The 16712-nt window shown below is 37.6% G+C and overlaps 1 protein-coding gene across 1 annotated transcript; it reads left to right on the forward strand.

Annotated features, from left to right (window-relative positions):
* Positions 1-1910: 1910 nt before the first annotated feature.
* LOC103709769 (ubiquitin-conjugating enzyme E2 2-like) lies at positions 1911-16028 on the forward strand. The gene is made up of 6 exons (XM_008795269.4): positions 1911-2167; positions 3490-3623; positions 3718-3743; positions 8012-8101; positions 8664-8752; positions 15620-16028. Exons 2-6 carry the CDS (start codon positions 3499-3501, stop codon positions 15746-15748), a joined length of 459 nt encoding a protein of 152 aa, XP_008793491.1. The 5' UTR covers positions 1911-2167; positions 3490-3498; the 3' UTR covers positions 15749-16028.
* Positions 16029-16712: the final 684 nt, after the last annotated feature.

Raw genomic sequence — 16712 nt, forward strand, 5'->3', positions numbered from 1 at the left:
TTCTTTATAAGTTATTTCTCAAAATCTATTAATTTTTTTTACCATGCTAGTAGAATCCACCTGCAATGCATGTTGTCAATCTAATAATCCATATTATAGTATGAACTATCCAAATTAAATATAAGTAGTTATGAAACAAATAAAAAATATGTCGAACAAATTACACGAGATTGCAATTCAAAAAAAAATAATCCAAAAAAAAATAAAACATAACTATAAGTTCACAAACAAACCCAAAATATTTCTAGATAATATCAAAGAAAAGGTAGACTAAACTTACTCATGAGTTTTTTTTTAATTTATTTTTTAAAAATAAGAGAGTAGCCAATCCCTAAAATCTAGAAATTATCACACCAAAATGAAGGTAAGACTTGATTCCAAATTTGTATAGAATGATTAAAAAAATAAGCTCGTAGGCTAGCCAGGACCTTCTATTTGTTTCAAGTTTATATAAATCAAAAGCTTTTTTATTTTTAAAAATATTAAAAAAAAATTTCTTGTTTTTTAAAAATAATAAAAATAGATGATTTAGGTCTATTTAGTTCGAGTGCAACCAATCATATCAAAAAAACAAACAATGCCAAAAAATGTAAGATGCAATAGTATTATCTATCGATAAGGTTCTATCAAAATGATCCACAACATAGGACGTCATTATTCATCTTCATGCAGATGTGTGAAATACCATAGGATATATATGTAAGATTTGGCTATGTCCGGAGATCCAACTCACCACCATTGCATCATCTTTTTGGTTCTTGTAATTCTTTTTAAAAAATTGTTGCTAAATAGGTCCTACAACATGGTGTTCCGTTTATAATACATTTTTTTTTTTTTTTTTTTTTTTACTAAAGCGGATGGATCATACCTATGAGTACATATGCATCCAAAAAAAAATCTTTTTCTTTGATGAAGAGTTTTTAATACAAAATCCGCAAAGCTTCCTCTTGCACGCATCACACATCACACGAAGTCTCGACGTACCACTGGCCTGCAGTACTAAATTAATATAAAATCCTAACTCGAGACAAGGAAAGCGTCACGAGCAAAACATATTATACTTGGTAAGGGGGAAAAGAGTAATCCGCGTGTGCTAAAGTTTGGTTAGATTTTATCAAATTAGGCCGAGTCATTGACCACGCCGCCTCTTTTTTTTTTTTCTTTTTTTTACTGAAATGGATATTCATATCGTTCTAATATAGTTATATTTAATAAAATTAAAAAATAATAAATTTTAGAGTGCACTAGACAGTTTTTTTTTCCAACCGAGGAGGTCTCTGAAATGACTAGCCATGTAGGAAGCTACCTAGTCTGCATCCCATTTACTTCCTCTGGAGGCATGCTTCACCTGTTTTTTTTTTTTTGGGTACATACGAATCTATTCCTAAAATTGGAGGTCATTTCTAGTGCATCAGGAAGTGGACTCCTCCAACTATTTAAATCCAACGGCTGAAATAATTCAATCCTATCGGTGCGACCCAACAATAAAAAAAAGAGACAAAAAAACCCAACTGAAACCAATAATTCGATTCAGTTACCAATAATTTCCATCGGTGTCTCCAATCAACCCCGTGGCAATGGCGCTGGTCCCGCATATCTAAAACGGATCCGGCGGTCCAGAGAAGAGGACCCCAAGCAGAGACGGAAGCCACCATCAAACTTACGCATAGAGATTTCTATGCGATGCTATATCCTCCGTCCAATTTATCGCGGTATCCGATCACGAAGGAACCTAGAGCGAACTGACGGTTTGATCACTTGTTCTCATATATGTTATATGCGTACCTTTAGTTCGTTCGATTCCGTGGGGACGGGGCGGCGAACCTATGTTACCTATCCAGCGAATGGCGTCACGATGAAGTAAAGCAATTTAACGAGTAAACCAAATTATTAAATTAATTCAACGCGGAAATGAACCCTAAGATTTCGGCCACTTCGCCCTTTCTTATATCTCGCCTCCTGCTCTCCTGGTCTCTCCCCTTCCTATAAATGGGGAGGAGACCCCTCTGATCTCTCCCCTCTCGAGGCTTAGCAGTAGGAAAAGAGAGGGGGAGACCACGGATTCGCTTAGCCGGAGGCCGACGCTAGGAGAAGCACTGGTCCGCGCCCCGGGGCGCTGAAACCCTAGGAAAGGATCGGCGGCGGTGTTCGCCGCGGTGGATTACAGGTAAATAGATCTTTATGCGGCTCTCTTGCGATCGTTTCTTGATTCTTTTCGCGGTTTTACCTCTCTTCTTGTGCGCGATGTGGGTGGTAACCGGATCCTGGCAGGAAAACCCTAAACGGGGAAACCCTAGTTTTGGATGCTGGTTCTTGTGATCGTGGGTGGATTGGCGTCGAATTATTCGAATCATCGGGGCCTGTGAGGAAGCCCAGGATTCAGGAAAACATGATTTCATTCATGGTTGCTCTTTTGGATTCTGTTCTATGAGATCTGCGTTGCGTCTGGTGTTTGACAATTGGGATTTGTTTCGTGGTGTTAATCCCAAATTTCGACTTTGATGTATGTAAAAACTGCCTACTCTTGGGATCTTGATCCTGTTGTAATGCGAAAAGTCGGAACCTTTTTCATAATTGGGTGGCGATCGGACAATTCTGGTTGGTACTGATCAAATTTAGAAACTCTAAATTCCAGTTTTACTTTTCATATAGGTTATAGCTGTGTATCTATGGGAGATAAACTTTTTGTCATTTTTTTCCTTTTTGCTGGTCAGTAATGATATTTTTGATCTTTTTTTGGTTTTTCTTGTATATTATTTTCTTGTTCAATTTGGCGATGAAACAGATCTTGGTAAGACTAGCCCTAGGTTGGTTAGTTGTATGTGCAGTTGCTGGAACCCTAGGCTTGGCTATAGATTTTGCTAACCTGGTGCGAATTGGACTTGAATTAATCAAATCACTGGACTGTGGTGCTTCAACATGCATCTCTAACAAAGAAACTCCAGATCTGAATCTTGATTGTTCTTTTTGAATTCATTTTTCCAATTGATCATCCATTCCAATGCACCTACTTGCAAATTCATGGTGCGCTGAAATTTGCATGTTATCAAGAATTGGCATCTGATTCATATGTGGGGCAATCCCGTATTATAATTTTGATGTAGGTGGAGCTCTCCATTTTTGTGCGATGTTAATCTTGTTTGAACGTGAAAGCTGTTAACATTTTGTCATCTTGGTTATATGGAGCTTGAAGTAGCTGATGTTCACCTGGCTTCTGGCTAACAATTTTCGAAGAAAACTGATTTACTCTTGTGCTGGCTATGATTATGTATCTTTGGGACATAAACCGATATCCCAGAGATTACGTCGAATAATTTTATGACTATGATTATGTATCTCTGGGATTTACTCCTGTACTGGTTATGATTATGTCTTCTGGCTGATAATTTTATGATTTACTCTTGTACTGGTTATGATTATGATGTTCTTGTTTTCTTTCTTTCCTTTTTTCCCGTTTGGGATTGGGATAAAATGTTATGGATTATATAGGTGGTGAGGATGTCGACCCCTGCAAGGAAGAGGCTGATGAGGGATTTTAAGCGATTGCAACAGGACCCTCCTGCAGGAATCAGTGGTGCTCCACAGGACAACAACATCATGCTCTGGAATGCTGTCATATTTGGGTATGTCTGTATGAAACTGTACGGATGTAGTTTTCTAGATATTTCTTTATGTAGTGACCTTGCTGATACTCTGTGCTTGGGTTTTGTTTTGCAGCCCTGATGACACCCCTTGGGATGGAGGTGAGGCATTTTAAGTACTTAAGCATTGGTTCGCAAAAGAGAATGAAAGTTGAAGCATGAGATGGACTTTTTATAGTTTGCTGTAGCTATTGATAGTCTTTTATTTATTTATTTATTTATTTATTGGTCTGATGTATTTTTTACCATCAGTTTTGGTGCCAGTTCATTTTTTAAAAATAGTATTAACTCTGAATCTTAGTTGCTATTTTTCTTTGCATTTTAAAGGGTAATTTTAATAACGCATAGTTGGCGTATTGTATGTTTCCATATCAAAATGATAATGCAGCATCTGCGAATACTGATTTTGCTGCATGATCCTTATAGTGTTGTTGCTATGTAGAACAGTATGCGACATAACTCAAGATGCCAAGCTATGTTCTCATGTGTTATTTCTTATGTTCTGATATGCTTTAAGTTCCTTAAGCACATGATCGATATCTTGTTTCTCAAATGGAGATTAGGCTATTAAAATATTTATTTTTTTATTTCTTTGTTCTCTCTTGAATGCAGGGATTTGTAGTCTGATGTGGGACATGGTGAAGCCTTATTTTAAACCTTCATCTAGTGTGACTTATCTAAATATGTCATAAACTGGAATTCATCAAACAATTGATTTTATGTCTGATATTGGTATAACTCAGCTTTAAAAAAGACAAGACAACATTATAAGTCATTTCTTAGAAAAACAGGGAAGAAGTCATTTGTGAACAGCGTTCGGTGCCTTCAAGTACCTTGAATCCGACCAAATAGATTAGGAAGCAGAAAAGATAGTTTCTTGTTTAAGATGAGAGAAAGATGAGATGGAGTAGAATGCCATGTTCATTATGAGAAGATGTTTGGACAGTTGGATGAAACAGAGAGAGAAGAGAGGAAGGAAAAATCAGGGGTGTATATTTTCCCCAACATTTATCAATAGTCAATATTTTAGTTACAGTTATAATGTTTTGCAGAGTTTTATAAGTGAAGCCTCCAAAAGTACTTCAAATTTACAAATTCAATGAGTTCAAGATATCCTCTTTTAACATTCACTCTTGAGGAGGCCAGAATATGACCTCTATAACAAAAAATTAGTTTCTTTTTAACTAAAAAATGGAATTGGATGTTTGAAAATTTAAATAAAAAATGCCTCTTTGAAGGACATCCTTTTTACCAAAAATTCTTTTATGAGTTTTCATTGATCTTACCATATATTCTAATACTGTAATCCATCATTAGATTTCATGGATGCCCATTTATTTGGGGATTTCTGCCAGCTATAACTCTTTGCAACTCAATATACATTTAAAATTTTACTTGATAATGAAATTCATCACCAAAGATCAAACTTCTTATGACACCAAAATAATGTGACCTAGAATAAAGAAGTCATTGCTTCAGAGGAGGCAAGAAGATATAGAAATCCACACACTTTAGGCCTTGGATGCCATGTAGTGCCTATTCTTTCATATCATGTAGATAGGACTAGAAAGAGGATAATATGAGAACTTCTTGGTTTACAGAAGGATGCAAAGATGGACCAAGACCCCCTTTTTACTAGGACTAGTTTTGGGCATACGCAGTGCAGGCTAAATGAAAACTAAAAATAGAATGTTATAAATACTCAAAAAACAAACAGCAGAACAAATGCAAGAATTAAATGCCCACTTGGGCTACCTGCTCATTGTTGGGATGAATGACACCATCATCCAAGTCATTTCTTTTCTCTCTCTTTTTTTTTGGGGGGGTGGGTGGGGTGGGGGGTGGGGAGGCGGGGGGATCCACACATGACACACATGTATATATAAAGCCTACTTGGATGGTAGGTGTGAGAGCTTGGAAATTGGTATCAGTTACTGTATAAGGTGGGATCTTCTAGCAATAGGATTCTGCTGTTATTGTCACTTTAATGGTTGGACAGGGATGGAATTTTGGTGGAAAAAAAAGAAAGATACTGGAAGAGGAATTATGGAGAATAGGGGAGGCAAGGGTCGATATTGGGAAAGTACAGGCTTCCTCTTTGTTTTGCATTCTTGAATTTATTGGAATTGTGTTACTTGAGTTTGAACTGGTGATGAGATTCCTGATTTAGAAGGGTTTTGTATTCTGGCTTGAATTAGGTTGGATAGAATTAAATTCTTATTTTAACACATTTCGAACCATGGAATGAAGTGGAATGGGAAACTTATGTCCATATTGTTGTCTTCTTACATCCAATTGAAAAGGGTCAAATTTTTTTGCCCCCCAAAAAAAATCGTTTCATTATAAAATAATATAAACAATAGAAGTCAAATAAAAAAGTAGGAATAATTAAAAGAAGCGAGTACTATCACTTGATCATTATACTAGCCTTGTGATGTTACATGTGGGGTCAACAATAGAAGATTCAAAATTGAAAAGGCTCCATTGGAAGGATTTAGTAGTACAACTGGTTGTCAACTTGACTCTTTTTTTTGGAAGTTGGTGCCAAATTCCTGGCCTGGGCAGATTCAAGAAAGGTGTCTATCATAAAACTTATTAGCCTAGTTGGTGGTTAGAGAGACCTACATTGTTTGCAATTTAAGCTCATCAACCAAGAAGTAACCTTCTGAGTTCAGAAATTCCCCTAGACTTGGAAAGACGCTAGGAGAAAGAGATAATGATTATGTGTTGAATAACTTTCCCTTAAGAATGAAACTGTGCCCTCTAGGAAAGTAAATGTGCACAGTAAATGATAATATCTACTTGCTTGAATTTAGTAGTTCTCCAAATAATAAGGAATGCTACAAGCACACAAGTTAGTTTATATATAGTATTTATTGTTATACATGGTATATATCAAGGTCTGCCATATCGCCCCAAACTGCTTGATTTGGGCGTATTGAGCCGTATTGGAGTCTGACCGGTGCTATTCCAGCCCTCAGTTCGAGAAATCGGCGAGGGAAGGGGAGAGGGAGAAGGAGAGAGAGGAAAATAGAGAGGGAGGGAGAGGGAGGGAGGGAGAGGGAGAGAGGGAGGGCACGGAAGCCCACCTGTCCTCCTTTGCTTGTTTGTAGGGGGTGATGGGCGAAGCCCCTATTTTGGAACCCTATTTTGAACAAGTTTGAAACAGGGGCTCCATCCCGATTTTCATTTTTATTTTTTCATTTCTTTAAGTGAAGTTGGTCTCGATTTTTTATTTTTTTCTTATTCTTTAAGTGAAGCGACAAACTCTATGCTGACTTCATTTAAAAAAATGAAAAAAATACCGCTCAACGCCTCTGTGGACGAGAAGGGCTTTCGAGCCTGCTCTCTCACCCTCTCCCGACGTCTCCTTCGCTCCCCCTGCTCTTCCTTTCTCGCCCTCCCTCCCTCTCTCTCTCTCTTCACATCGAGCCCCTGTTTCGTTCTCCGCCCAGTGGCCCAAGCAGAGGAGAGGAGGGCTCCCGAGCCCCCTCTTTCTCCCTCTTCCAGCATCTTCCCCCCTCCTCCGGTTTTTCTTCATCGGTACATGCTGGAACAGCACAACACGATATTGTACCATCCCATACCGCCGGCCTACCAGCATGGGTGCTGGTTCCGGTACTGTGGACCTTAGTATATATTAGTTACAATATAGTTGGATATATTAACTAGGGTTGTGTCATACATTAAGAGGAACATAAAATTCCAAGTCTCATTATTAGGCTTGAGTTACCATTGCAATAGCAAAAGGAAGAGATGTCTACTTTCTTTGTCTTTACGTGTGTGACACACAAACACATAGGGTACTTATGCTAGGAAATATAGATACATCTGTTTGATTATTGAGGGAGCACAAAGAGACATCATGAAGAATCCTATCGTATTAATTAGGTGCTTGTTAAGGAGTTTGACTGAATAATGATCTGAGTGTAAGTTGTTTCCTGATTGGCTCAGGTGAGAGAGGTGAGGTGGAGATGGGCCAGTAAATCTGCAATATGCCCATTGCCCTTACACCACAATCACAAGAACTTTTCGGAAATCTGGTTGATAGATTTTTTATTCATTGGTTAATCCTATTAATGGCTACCTCTAGATGGACAGTGAGTGGAGATGATTGGATGTATCACTACTATATTGATGTAACTTTCTGAGATGTACAATTTTTACTTTAATATACTTATTATTTGTTCTTTAATAAGCTCTTTTCTCCATAATGGCATTTCAAATCTGAAAATATATAATTCTTGTAATGATTATGCAGTTTTGGCTGCCTTTTTGCAATTCGTAATTGCTTATATGACTTATAAAGTTGTTGATTTTGTTATCATGGATGTTCTCTCTAACATATGGATATATCTTGAGTTTGTCAGGTACGTTCAAACTGACACTTCAGTTTACAGAGGATTATCCTAATAAACCACCAACTGTGCGCTTTGTTTCTCGAATGTTTCATCCAAACAGTAAGTTCTGGATGCTGAGATTGATCCACGTAATAGGATCTATACTTGCATTGCTTCCTCTAGGTCTTGGTTCATTATTTATCTTTGTAATCTCTAATAGTTGCAAGAAGTTCCATGCTGAAACATTTTGATCCTATGAAGCTGCTTTTTAACCGACAGCAGTAACACTTAAGCTATGTGAGCACTTTGCAACAATAGCAAACATGGAGAGTGGATGTCCTGATGCCTCCTATTTATCAGTCCATTGTGATCTGTTCATGATGGTTTCGTTTTCTTGAATATCTTATGTTTTGTGATTTAATAAAATTACACTTTTGGTTGGCTACCTGGTCTTTAAAAGGTTTCTCTATAACTGCAATGCGCTGTTGTTTTTTCAACAGGGCTGTCATTTCATCTTAAAAGGGCCCCTATACTCTTAGCATATTGCTTAAATATTGCTTTGATTATGACATTATATTTCATTTTATGATTTTTTTAACATTATCAGCATTGCCACTGTTATATGTTGGAAGCTAACCCATACTTTTTCTTACTTTAACCTTTTGTGGTTGAATATTTATAGTTTATGCGGATGGAAGCATATGCTTGGATATCCTACAGAATCAGTGGAGTCCAATATATGATGTTGCTGCAATACTTACATCAATCCAGGTTGGAGAATCCTCCTTTTTTTTTTACAAATAAATTGTTTTTATATGAAAGTTCTGATGCTTATTTAACACTGACTAGTTCATAAACACCATAGCAATGCCATGAATAAATGAATCCTGACAAGGAAGTTAGAGTCACAACCAAATTACTATATAGTTTGATATAATGCCTGGAATCTATTTTCAGTTGATATCATCATCATGGTTTTCGTTCATATTTATAATTGCTTGTTCTTTTGCAATCCATTCAAATTTCACCGGTAAGATGAACTTATAGAGCCATCAGAATATTATATGAAACTTCTTGGTAATTTTGTTCTGTTGCTATATGCTGAAAGCTATGTTACATGGGTTCGGGCAGGGTTGTCATGGAGTCAAGCTTGATACAGCACTGAAAGTGTAGAAAGCCTGTAGAAAATTTAAGAAGAGAAAAATATGGATAAAAGAGAATTCAGAAGAGAGATTTAGAAGGAGAGAAGGGAGATTGTGGAATACACCAAGCTAAATCATTTCTTCATAATTATGAAAATTCAAACCTATCTTTACAACCTTCTGCGAACTATACAAATGGACTATAAATAATATTAACCTTATACAACTTTTAATCTAGATCATGCATCTAACTAAAGGACAACTAAAGGACCCTTAATACAAATGAAATTCTATATTTCGGTGTGAATTCACTGCTAACTACAGCTGAGGCTTTCTGCTACTTTTGGGCATAGAAAATACTTGAATTTGTCTGAGGAACGTGAAATATCAATTGTAGATATTGAAGAGACCTTTCCAACAGGTCTAAGATCATCAAAACATGATATCCGTACGAAAAGTTATGCCTTGCTTTCCATGTAGACTATGACATGATTTGGTCATTTAATTTGACAAATCCTTATATCCATCCTACATTAATCAAGGCTGGATCTGATCAAGCTTGGTTTGGAATTGTTTTGGGCTTGAACTCTTTGTCAAACAGGATTTGTTTATTACTACTTTAAGCTTAATTCAAGTTTAATTTCAAACCAAGCTGAACATGGGCCTAATTCATCAACTTGATAGTCCTAAATTGAGCTGTAATCTATTCAAGTTTGATCAAACTCGGTCCAAATTTGAATTGTAGCTTTATTCAAGCTTGATTCCTGGTCAAAATAACATTTAATCGATTCCAGGAATAAATAAAACACATTGGCGAAAGCCTTAATCCCACCATATGTAATATATAGCATATATAATGTATGGATTTCATTGTAGCGCTTCTCAAGATTTGAGTGCTTATTTTTATTTTAGCAAAACTAGCTCTCTTCTACAAAGTAGATGGCCAAGATAGCTCAAAGATTAACATGCAATCACCTGTTGCAACCCAAAGTGCGAGTGACAAGTACCATAAGTTATTTGAAATCATGGATTATGTTTTTTAAAATAAAGGGAGCGACTGCCATCATCTTTCTTGCAACAGTGGTGATGAGAGAGAGAGAGAGAGAGAGAGAGAGAGAGAGGCTACCCGTTCTGAGCACCGCTGTCGATGCCAATCGCAACAGGGAAGCAGTTCTAATTGGCGACGAATGACTGGGTCCTTGCCGAGTACATTGAGAGCTCCCTCAAGTTCCCTAACCTCATCATGTTGAAGTCCTGCTTTCCAACGAGGGCCCCTGTGAAGGCCCCGTCGGAGGTCAACGGTCAGCATGTTCTGGATTGGTGGTGGCAACTGAGGAGGTTCGAGAGACGTTCAGGGCCAATGGTGGGTGTTTGGGGTATCTGACAAGAAGGAAGAGGGTGTTAGGGTAGTGGTTGGGGCGGAGGAATGGGATCAGGGAGTTGTATTCGAGATGGCCGATGATGCCAGAGGATGAGAGGGTTCTCAGGACGAAGAGTTTTAGGATGAATAAAAAAGGGCAACCGACTGCCAACCAGTTGCCTATTATTTTACTTTAATGCTCTTGCAAAGGAAGCGCCATAATCTATTTTAACTTTTTACGAAAAATAAAAATGTACAGTAGCCACACCCTTAATATAATTATCTTCAAGCCTTACTGAGCTAGGTCAATTTTTGCCATGCTTGAAAATAATTTTCACCTTGTTCTGCTGGTTCGAACTTGATTTGTTTAACTTCCAATGGACCTTGTTCTTAGCTTTTCTCAAGCTGAGGTTGAGCTGGTTAGCTCATTTGGCAGCCCTAGGATTGGGTATGGTTGTCAAGTGTGGGTATGTATTGAGAGGTCAATTTCATCTTATTCAGAAATATTAGGATATGAGGAGTTTGCTAAAAAAGGATCTTTTTTATACACACTTGTCTCTTTCTTATCCACACAGTTATGCCTATTTCATACAAACTTGTTTTATGAGCAGGTGAGGGACTGAAAAATAAGCCGCAATCAAAACCATGCACTGAGTGTAAATATTTGTAGGAACAATCCTTGAATGATAAATCATATGCAAAACAGAGACTGTATCTTAATCTGTTTAATTAAATGGATGCACAGCCATCCATCTATTGCTGTCTTTGCTACCCGTATTAATTGCAAGTATTTATAAACCGAACCCTGTGCCCTTCCCGTTTTCCCTTTCTCAACTATCTATCTAGTGCGGCACCATGTATTCCATCTCTAGCCATGTATTCCATCTCTAGCCGACTGAATCCGTCAACCACTATTTTGTCTCCTGGTGACCTTGTCAACCAGATCAAGCCCCACCAACCGCCTGTCTCATCCCAGGTGGGTACCATGCAGCCTTTTTCTTCAATCTTCTCCCCCTTTCTTCTCCTCCTTCGCCCTCTTCCCTCCCTTTAGGGATTATTCAAGACTTCCACCTTCCCTTCTTGTTCTTTATCGAACTTCTCAATTTCTTGTACAGCCTGGTGAGATGGTATTGTAACGTGTCAAAGTCGTATATCTTGTATCCACACCTGTGTCATCTTGTGTTGACATGAGTACATTGGGTATGGAGGTGAGTCCAGTTATCATTAGACTGAAAGCTGAAATGGTGGACCTTGGACCTTTCTGTGAATCTCCATTCAAAGTCCTTGTTGCTAAAACTATGTCAAAACTCATTTTTTGTATCAACGCTTGGGTATATTTTTCTCTCGTTTCTTTTCAGTTTGCGCATTTGTACACATGCTCAAGTTGATTTACTTCTTTTGACACTACCTTGCTCTAATGCTTTCTTTTATGATCATAGCTTCTGCTGTTTTAGGTGTTCCTTTGTCCTATCTTACTCTCTTTGATAATTCAATGGTTTGTTCCTTGTGTAATTCAATATTGTAATTTAGTGGTCTTGCTCTTATATTGTCTTCTTAGGTGGCTAGGCATTTAGCAAGGTGGCTGAGCATGCACCTGAGCCTAGAGAGCCAGGTACCTGGAATCTCTGGTTTCAGAAATACTGATTAGAATTTGGGAGAATTAAGGATAAGGAAAAGATAATATGAAGAAAGCAAAAGAGAAATTACAATAAAAACTAGTGGAACTCTCAGTTAGCGTTCATGAACCCCCAACATAAAATGGGATACTTATGCGGAATGTTGTATTGTGGTAAAGCTAGTGTAATGTGCGATGTTAAGAACCTAAACATACCATTGATAGAATTAATGTAGGAGGGTGCCAGCAGGCTCGGTTGGTGAAGTCCACCTTGCCTAGTTCTTTAAAAAAAAAAGACTTGTTTGCAATCCATCTAAATCATTTACTCCATGGTTGGAAGAATGTTTATTTAGAGTGGAAATGTGAGAGATTTTGTGAACTACTTGGCTACTTGGGCTCTCATCGTGGTTCTTGTCAATCTCTTACCGAAAGAAAGCCAAAAGAAAAAAAGAAAGAAAACAAAGAAATGATGTTATTGCTCTTAGCAAGCATGCTGGTTGGATGAGTTCTCAGCATAATCATTCATGTAATTTTTTCCAGTTGCACATGATTTCTTAGTCCTAGAGAAATTATTTAGAAAGGCCTAATAGCAAAAGCTTTAGCTTCTTGTACCTCCTAATTCATCTATTCTCTCTGTATATTCATGTACTTGTGTGAAGAATGCACTTAATGTGATTAGCCTCCTCATTTAGCTTATCAAAAAGGAATCACATCTGGTAGTTTTCTTATAAAACCAAGCCCCCAGATTCTATCCTCCCGACATTCTTAATTTAGCAAGAAATCGTTATGTGCCAACTCAGATGGGAACATAGCATGGACTCTCCAAGTGATAATCTAGACAAGAATTTGGGTCTGTTGATTCTGCCCAATACAAAAGCTCAGCCTTTCAGCAGTTGTCCTCCCCTTAAATGATATGTTCAAATCAAACTCCAGTCTTCCCTAAAATCTATTATTTTAGCCTTGAATCATTTTGCTCTTAGAGTCTTTTAAAGTAGCTTTCTTGAAATCCAAAAATCATGTGCACATCTAAAGGAACTATTAAATTCTGCTCAGTTAGCCAATAGCTGGTAACCAAGAACTTTGCATAGGTTAAGTCACCTGATTTGGAAGTTCTGTGAAGCTTTGCTCGCATGCTGGCTTCATGAGCACATCCTTTAAAATTTATATCCACTTTTTTGCTACATACCAATATCCGGTCTTGCACCTTCTCCCATCTCTCAACTAATTAAGATCCAGAGACTGACATCAGGACTCTGAAGGCAAGCTTATGGTACAAAGAATGATTGTTTAACACAACAGTGATTAGATCACTATTCTATAAAAGCCCACTATTCCACCTAACCAAATCCACATAAACCTTTTTTCTTGACTCCATGGTGCCAATAAGGATTCCTTAGTCGAAGGCTTAAACTTGAAATGCTGAGATCATTAACTGTACTAGTAAGCTCCACTTTAGCCTGGAGTCGCAAGTTCCCATCTGCATACCGGTCAAGGTCATTTTCCATTTGCACTTGACTCATAAAATGTTCTTTAAATTAGAACTCTTCCTGACTTCAGTGAGTGTAGAGGTGTAATTTTTTTCCAATAAATTTTCTAACACTCATCATGTTCCTTTCCCTTGGGTTTCCAGACATCATCTAATTATTGATTCATGCCTGGATTTTTGGTGCCCACTGAGCTCACAGAGGTCATCTAATCTAACCTCACATCCCCTATTCTAAGTTGAAATCCATCTTGGGGCATGCCATCTTCAGATTGTGGCTAATTGTAATTAAGGCTCTATTTGGTTGAGAAATTTAAAGAAAAGAAACTAGATAGAGAGGAATCTTCTTTTTGATTCTTTGGTAGTGAAAACAAAATTCAGGATAAGTGAAAAAGGAGAAAATAATGGGCCAAAACTTTCTCGAAAAGATCTAACAAGTTCCCCAAAGCTAGGGATTTTAAGAGAAAATAGGGAATAGGGAAGTGGTTCTGGACTTCCTGTGTCATATTTGGTCCAACCAAATATGAGAGAATTCCTATTTTAACATTTTCTTCTTCATTTTAACATGGATGTATTTTCATCAATTTTCTCTACAACCAACTAGAACTCAAGACAGATAATCTATACATTTTATAAAGAAGAGGTAATGCAAGAATGAGGGCCTTGCTGACAACAAATGTAGAAGTTGGTAAATTGTTTAGCGACCAAGCAGATTCGCAACTGCTTAATGTTTAGCTTGTTAGACCACATTAAGTTTTCTAGGTAAGTGGGTTGTTAAAGAGACAACCACACATTATGTAGAGCTTCTAAATGTAGATTCTGCTGGGTGACTTTTGAGAATTTTTTAGAAGTTGCTTTGTTATTGATGTCTGGTATGAATTGGTCATAAGCCACTAAGCCAGATGAGGAATGGTGGGTTAAAGGAGATCATAGTAACCAACCAAACAAGATCATTAAATTTAAGGTGTACTTCCTCATAATGCAGATCTGGAAGTAAACATTGTTTTTTAATTTTTAACTACAATCATATACTTAATTTTTATGCGGTTACACAAATTTGAAAGATGTAGAAATGGACCTCGGGCCAGGTAATGCACCAGTCAGTTGGAAGTATGCTAACTGTCTGGGTTGGGTCATGCCTTAGTCTGTCCTAATGCTTCATCTTTTATCACATAAGAATCATATCTTGACCCCATACTTAGGTGCTGTTTGGTTGAGAGGTTTTAGTAAGAAACACTTTTCCAAAATTCATATCTATAGAATTTTATGGAAGTTGCTGTTTGGAAAAGATCTATCAAAACAATTTTACCCCGTACAGGAAAAATTGGTTTTAGAAAGATCTGGGATTCCACGTTTTTCTTGAGATGGATTTTTCTCACTCTTGGTTATCAGGATAGAGACGGATTTTGCCACTGCCTTACTCCTCAACCCTGCCAAATTTTTGTGTATGTTCCCATTCCACCACAAACCTAATATATTAGTTTCTCCTGTAAAATAAGGAATCGAATGGAACTTAATTTTTAAGAAAACAATTTTTTTTATAAAAAATCTGGTTTTTGGAAAACAACTCTCATAAAACCAACAACCAAACACCACCTTCGACTGTTAGCAACACACTTTGCTAGGTTGATCTTTTTCATGGTTACGAGCCAATTCGCTGATAGAAGGCTGTCTTTATATTCTTTAGATTTTGTCTAGATCATATATATAGTATGCTATATAACTCGCCTAAAGAAAATAACAAATTAAAAATTCTCTCTTTGGCATTGCTTGGTCCCTACTCTCTCTCTTCTCCGAAGAATGAAATGGTCCTATCATTTTTATTTTTTGTAACTTGAGTTGGAGTCCATTAGTAGTGAAAGTATCTGTATAGCCAATACCTGTCAAGTGACCATCGTTGTCATTACTGGGCCATTTATTCATTTGGTGACAATGTTACTTATAAATCCTCCTTCAATACTTTTGCCTACGAAGGCCATTTCGTCATTTAAAATAGGAACTATTATCCATTAACATTGGAACCACTTTTTTGTTGCAGTCATTGCTCTGTGATCCAAACCCCAATTCCCCTGCAAATTCAGAAGCTGCACGCTTGTTCAGTGAAAACAAGCGCGAGTACAACAGGAAAGTACGTGAGATTGTGGAGCAGAGCTGGACAGCAGATTGATGGTGGATCCCGCCCCCTCCAATCAACTGATGCTTGGTTGCTTTATCCGAAAGTTGTGGGACACCATCTGTAGTTAAATGATGCAGTATATATATTGTATTCCAACTTCATGCTTGCTGGTACCATATAGCTGCGTGGCTTTCAGACATGGACATTTTTAGCTCGTTTTCTGGAATATCTGCTAAGCTTTGTGATATGGACATGGACATTTTCACCGGACCTTTTGTTTCACACCTTTGTCGATACCTATTTCATTCGATGTGCTGGCTTGTCGGATGAATCGATGCTCCATTGGTCACTCTTTACGTTTCCGCTCTCCTGTTTAAGCTTTTCTGTAGGTTTTTCTCCGGTCAAAAAAGATATGCAGGTTTTTGGGGCAAATGAATTTTGTTATTTTGTTTGACGATTGATGTGATTAGTAGCCTCCTCCGGTGCTTGACTGCGTTCGGGGACTGACTTGAGAGTTGAGAGATTTAGGTTCCTGAAGACTATAGGATCCGAGTCATACTATCTGTATTTGGATATTCTGTTTTCCTACCCCGCCTTCAAGCATGGAATGCAGGGCGCTCTGGTTTGACCAAGAGCAGCTAACCTATGGCACTTTTTGAGGCAGTGCTTCCTGGTAGCAATGGAGGCAGTTTTTTTTTTTTTTTTTTTGTCCCTTAGCAGGTACCAGTCACCAAGTCTTCATGTTTTGCGCCTACAGTCTAAGCTTGTGGGTGCTTAAATCCTTGTACTAGTTAACTGGACCGGACTGGACATGACTTCTTCTTTTTAAATTTTTAGATGTTTTATTATTTGAATGTAAATTGGATAATATTGTGCCCGCTTTTTCCCCCTCTTTTCGCAGTTTTGTCGGTTTGAAATTTAGAAAGCTATTGTGATCAGTTTTGAATTTTAATGTATTGCGAATGATGTGCTGTTCGAAACCTCTCTGTGAGCATCATGTCTACCCATGCAGGTT

The sequence above is a fragment of the Phoenix dactylifera genome, chromosome 8, assembly GCF_009389715.1.
Source record: "Phoenix dactylifera cultivar Barhee BC4 chromosome 8, palm_55x_up_171113_PBpolish2nd_filt_p, whole genome shotgun sequence".
Lineage (NCBI taxonomy): Eukaryota > Viridiplantae > Streptophyta > Magnoliopsida > Arecales > Arecaceae > Phoenix > Phoenix dactylifera.

Coding starts and splice junctions, on each gene's coding strand:
- LOC103709769 (XM_008795269.4), top strand. CDS start 3,499: ATGTCGACCCCTGCAAGGAAGAGGCTGATGAGGGATTTTAAGCGATTG. Junction 3,744..8,011: donor TGACACCCCTTGGGATGGAG/GTGAGGCATTTT, acceptor TGAGTTTGTCAG/GTACGTTCAAACTGACACTT. Junction 8,102..8,663: donor TCGAATGTTTCATCCAAACA/GTAAGTTCTGGA, acceptor GAATATTTATAG/TTTATGCGGATGGAAGCATA.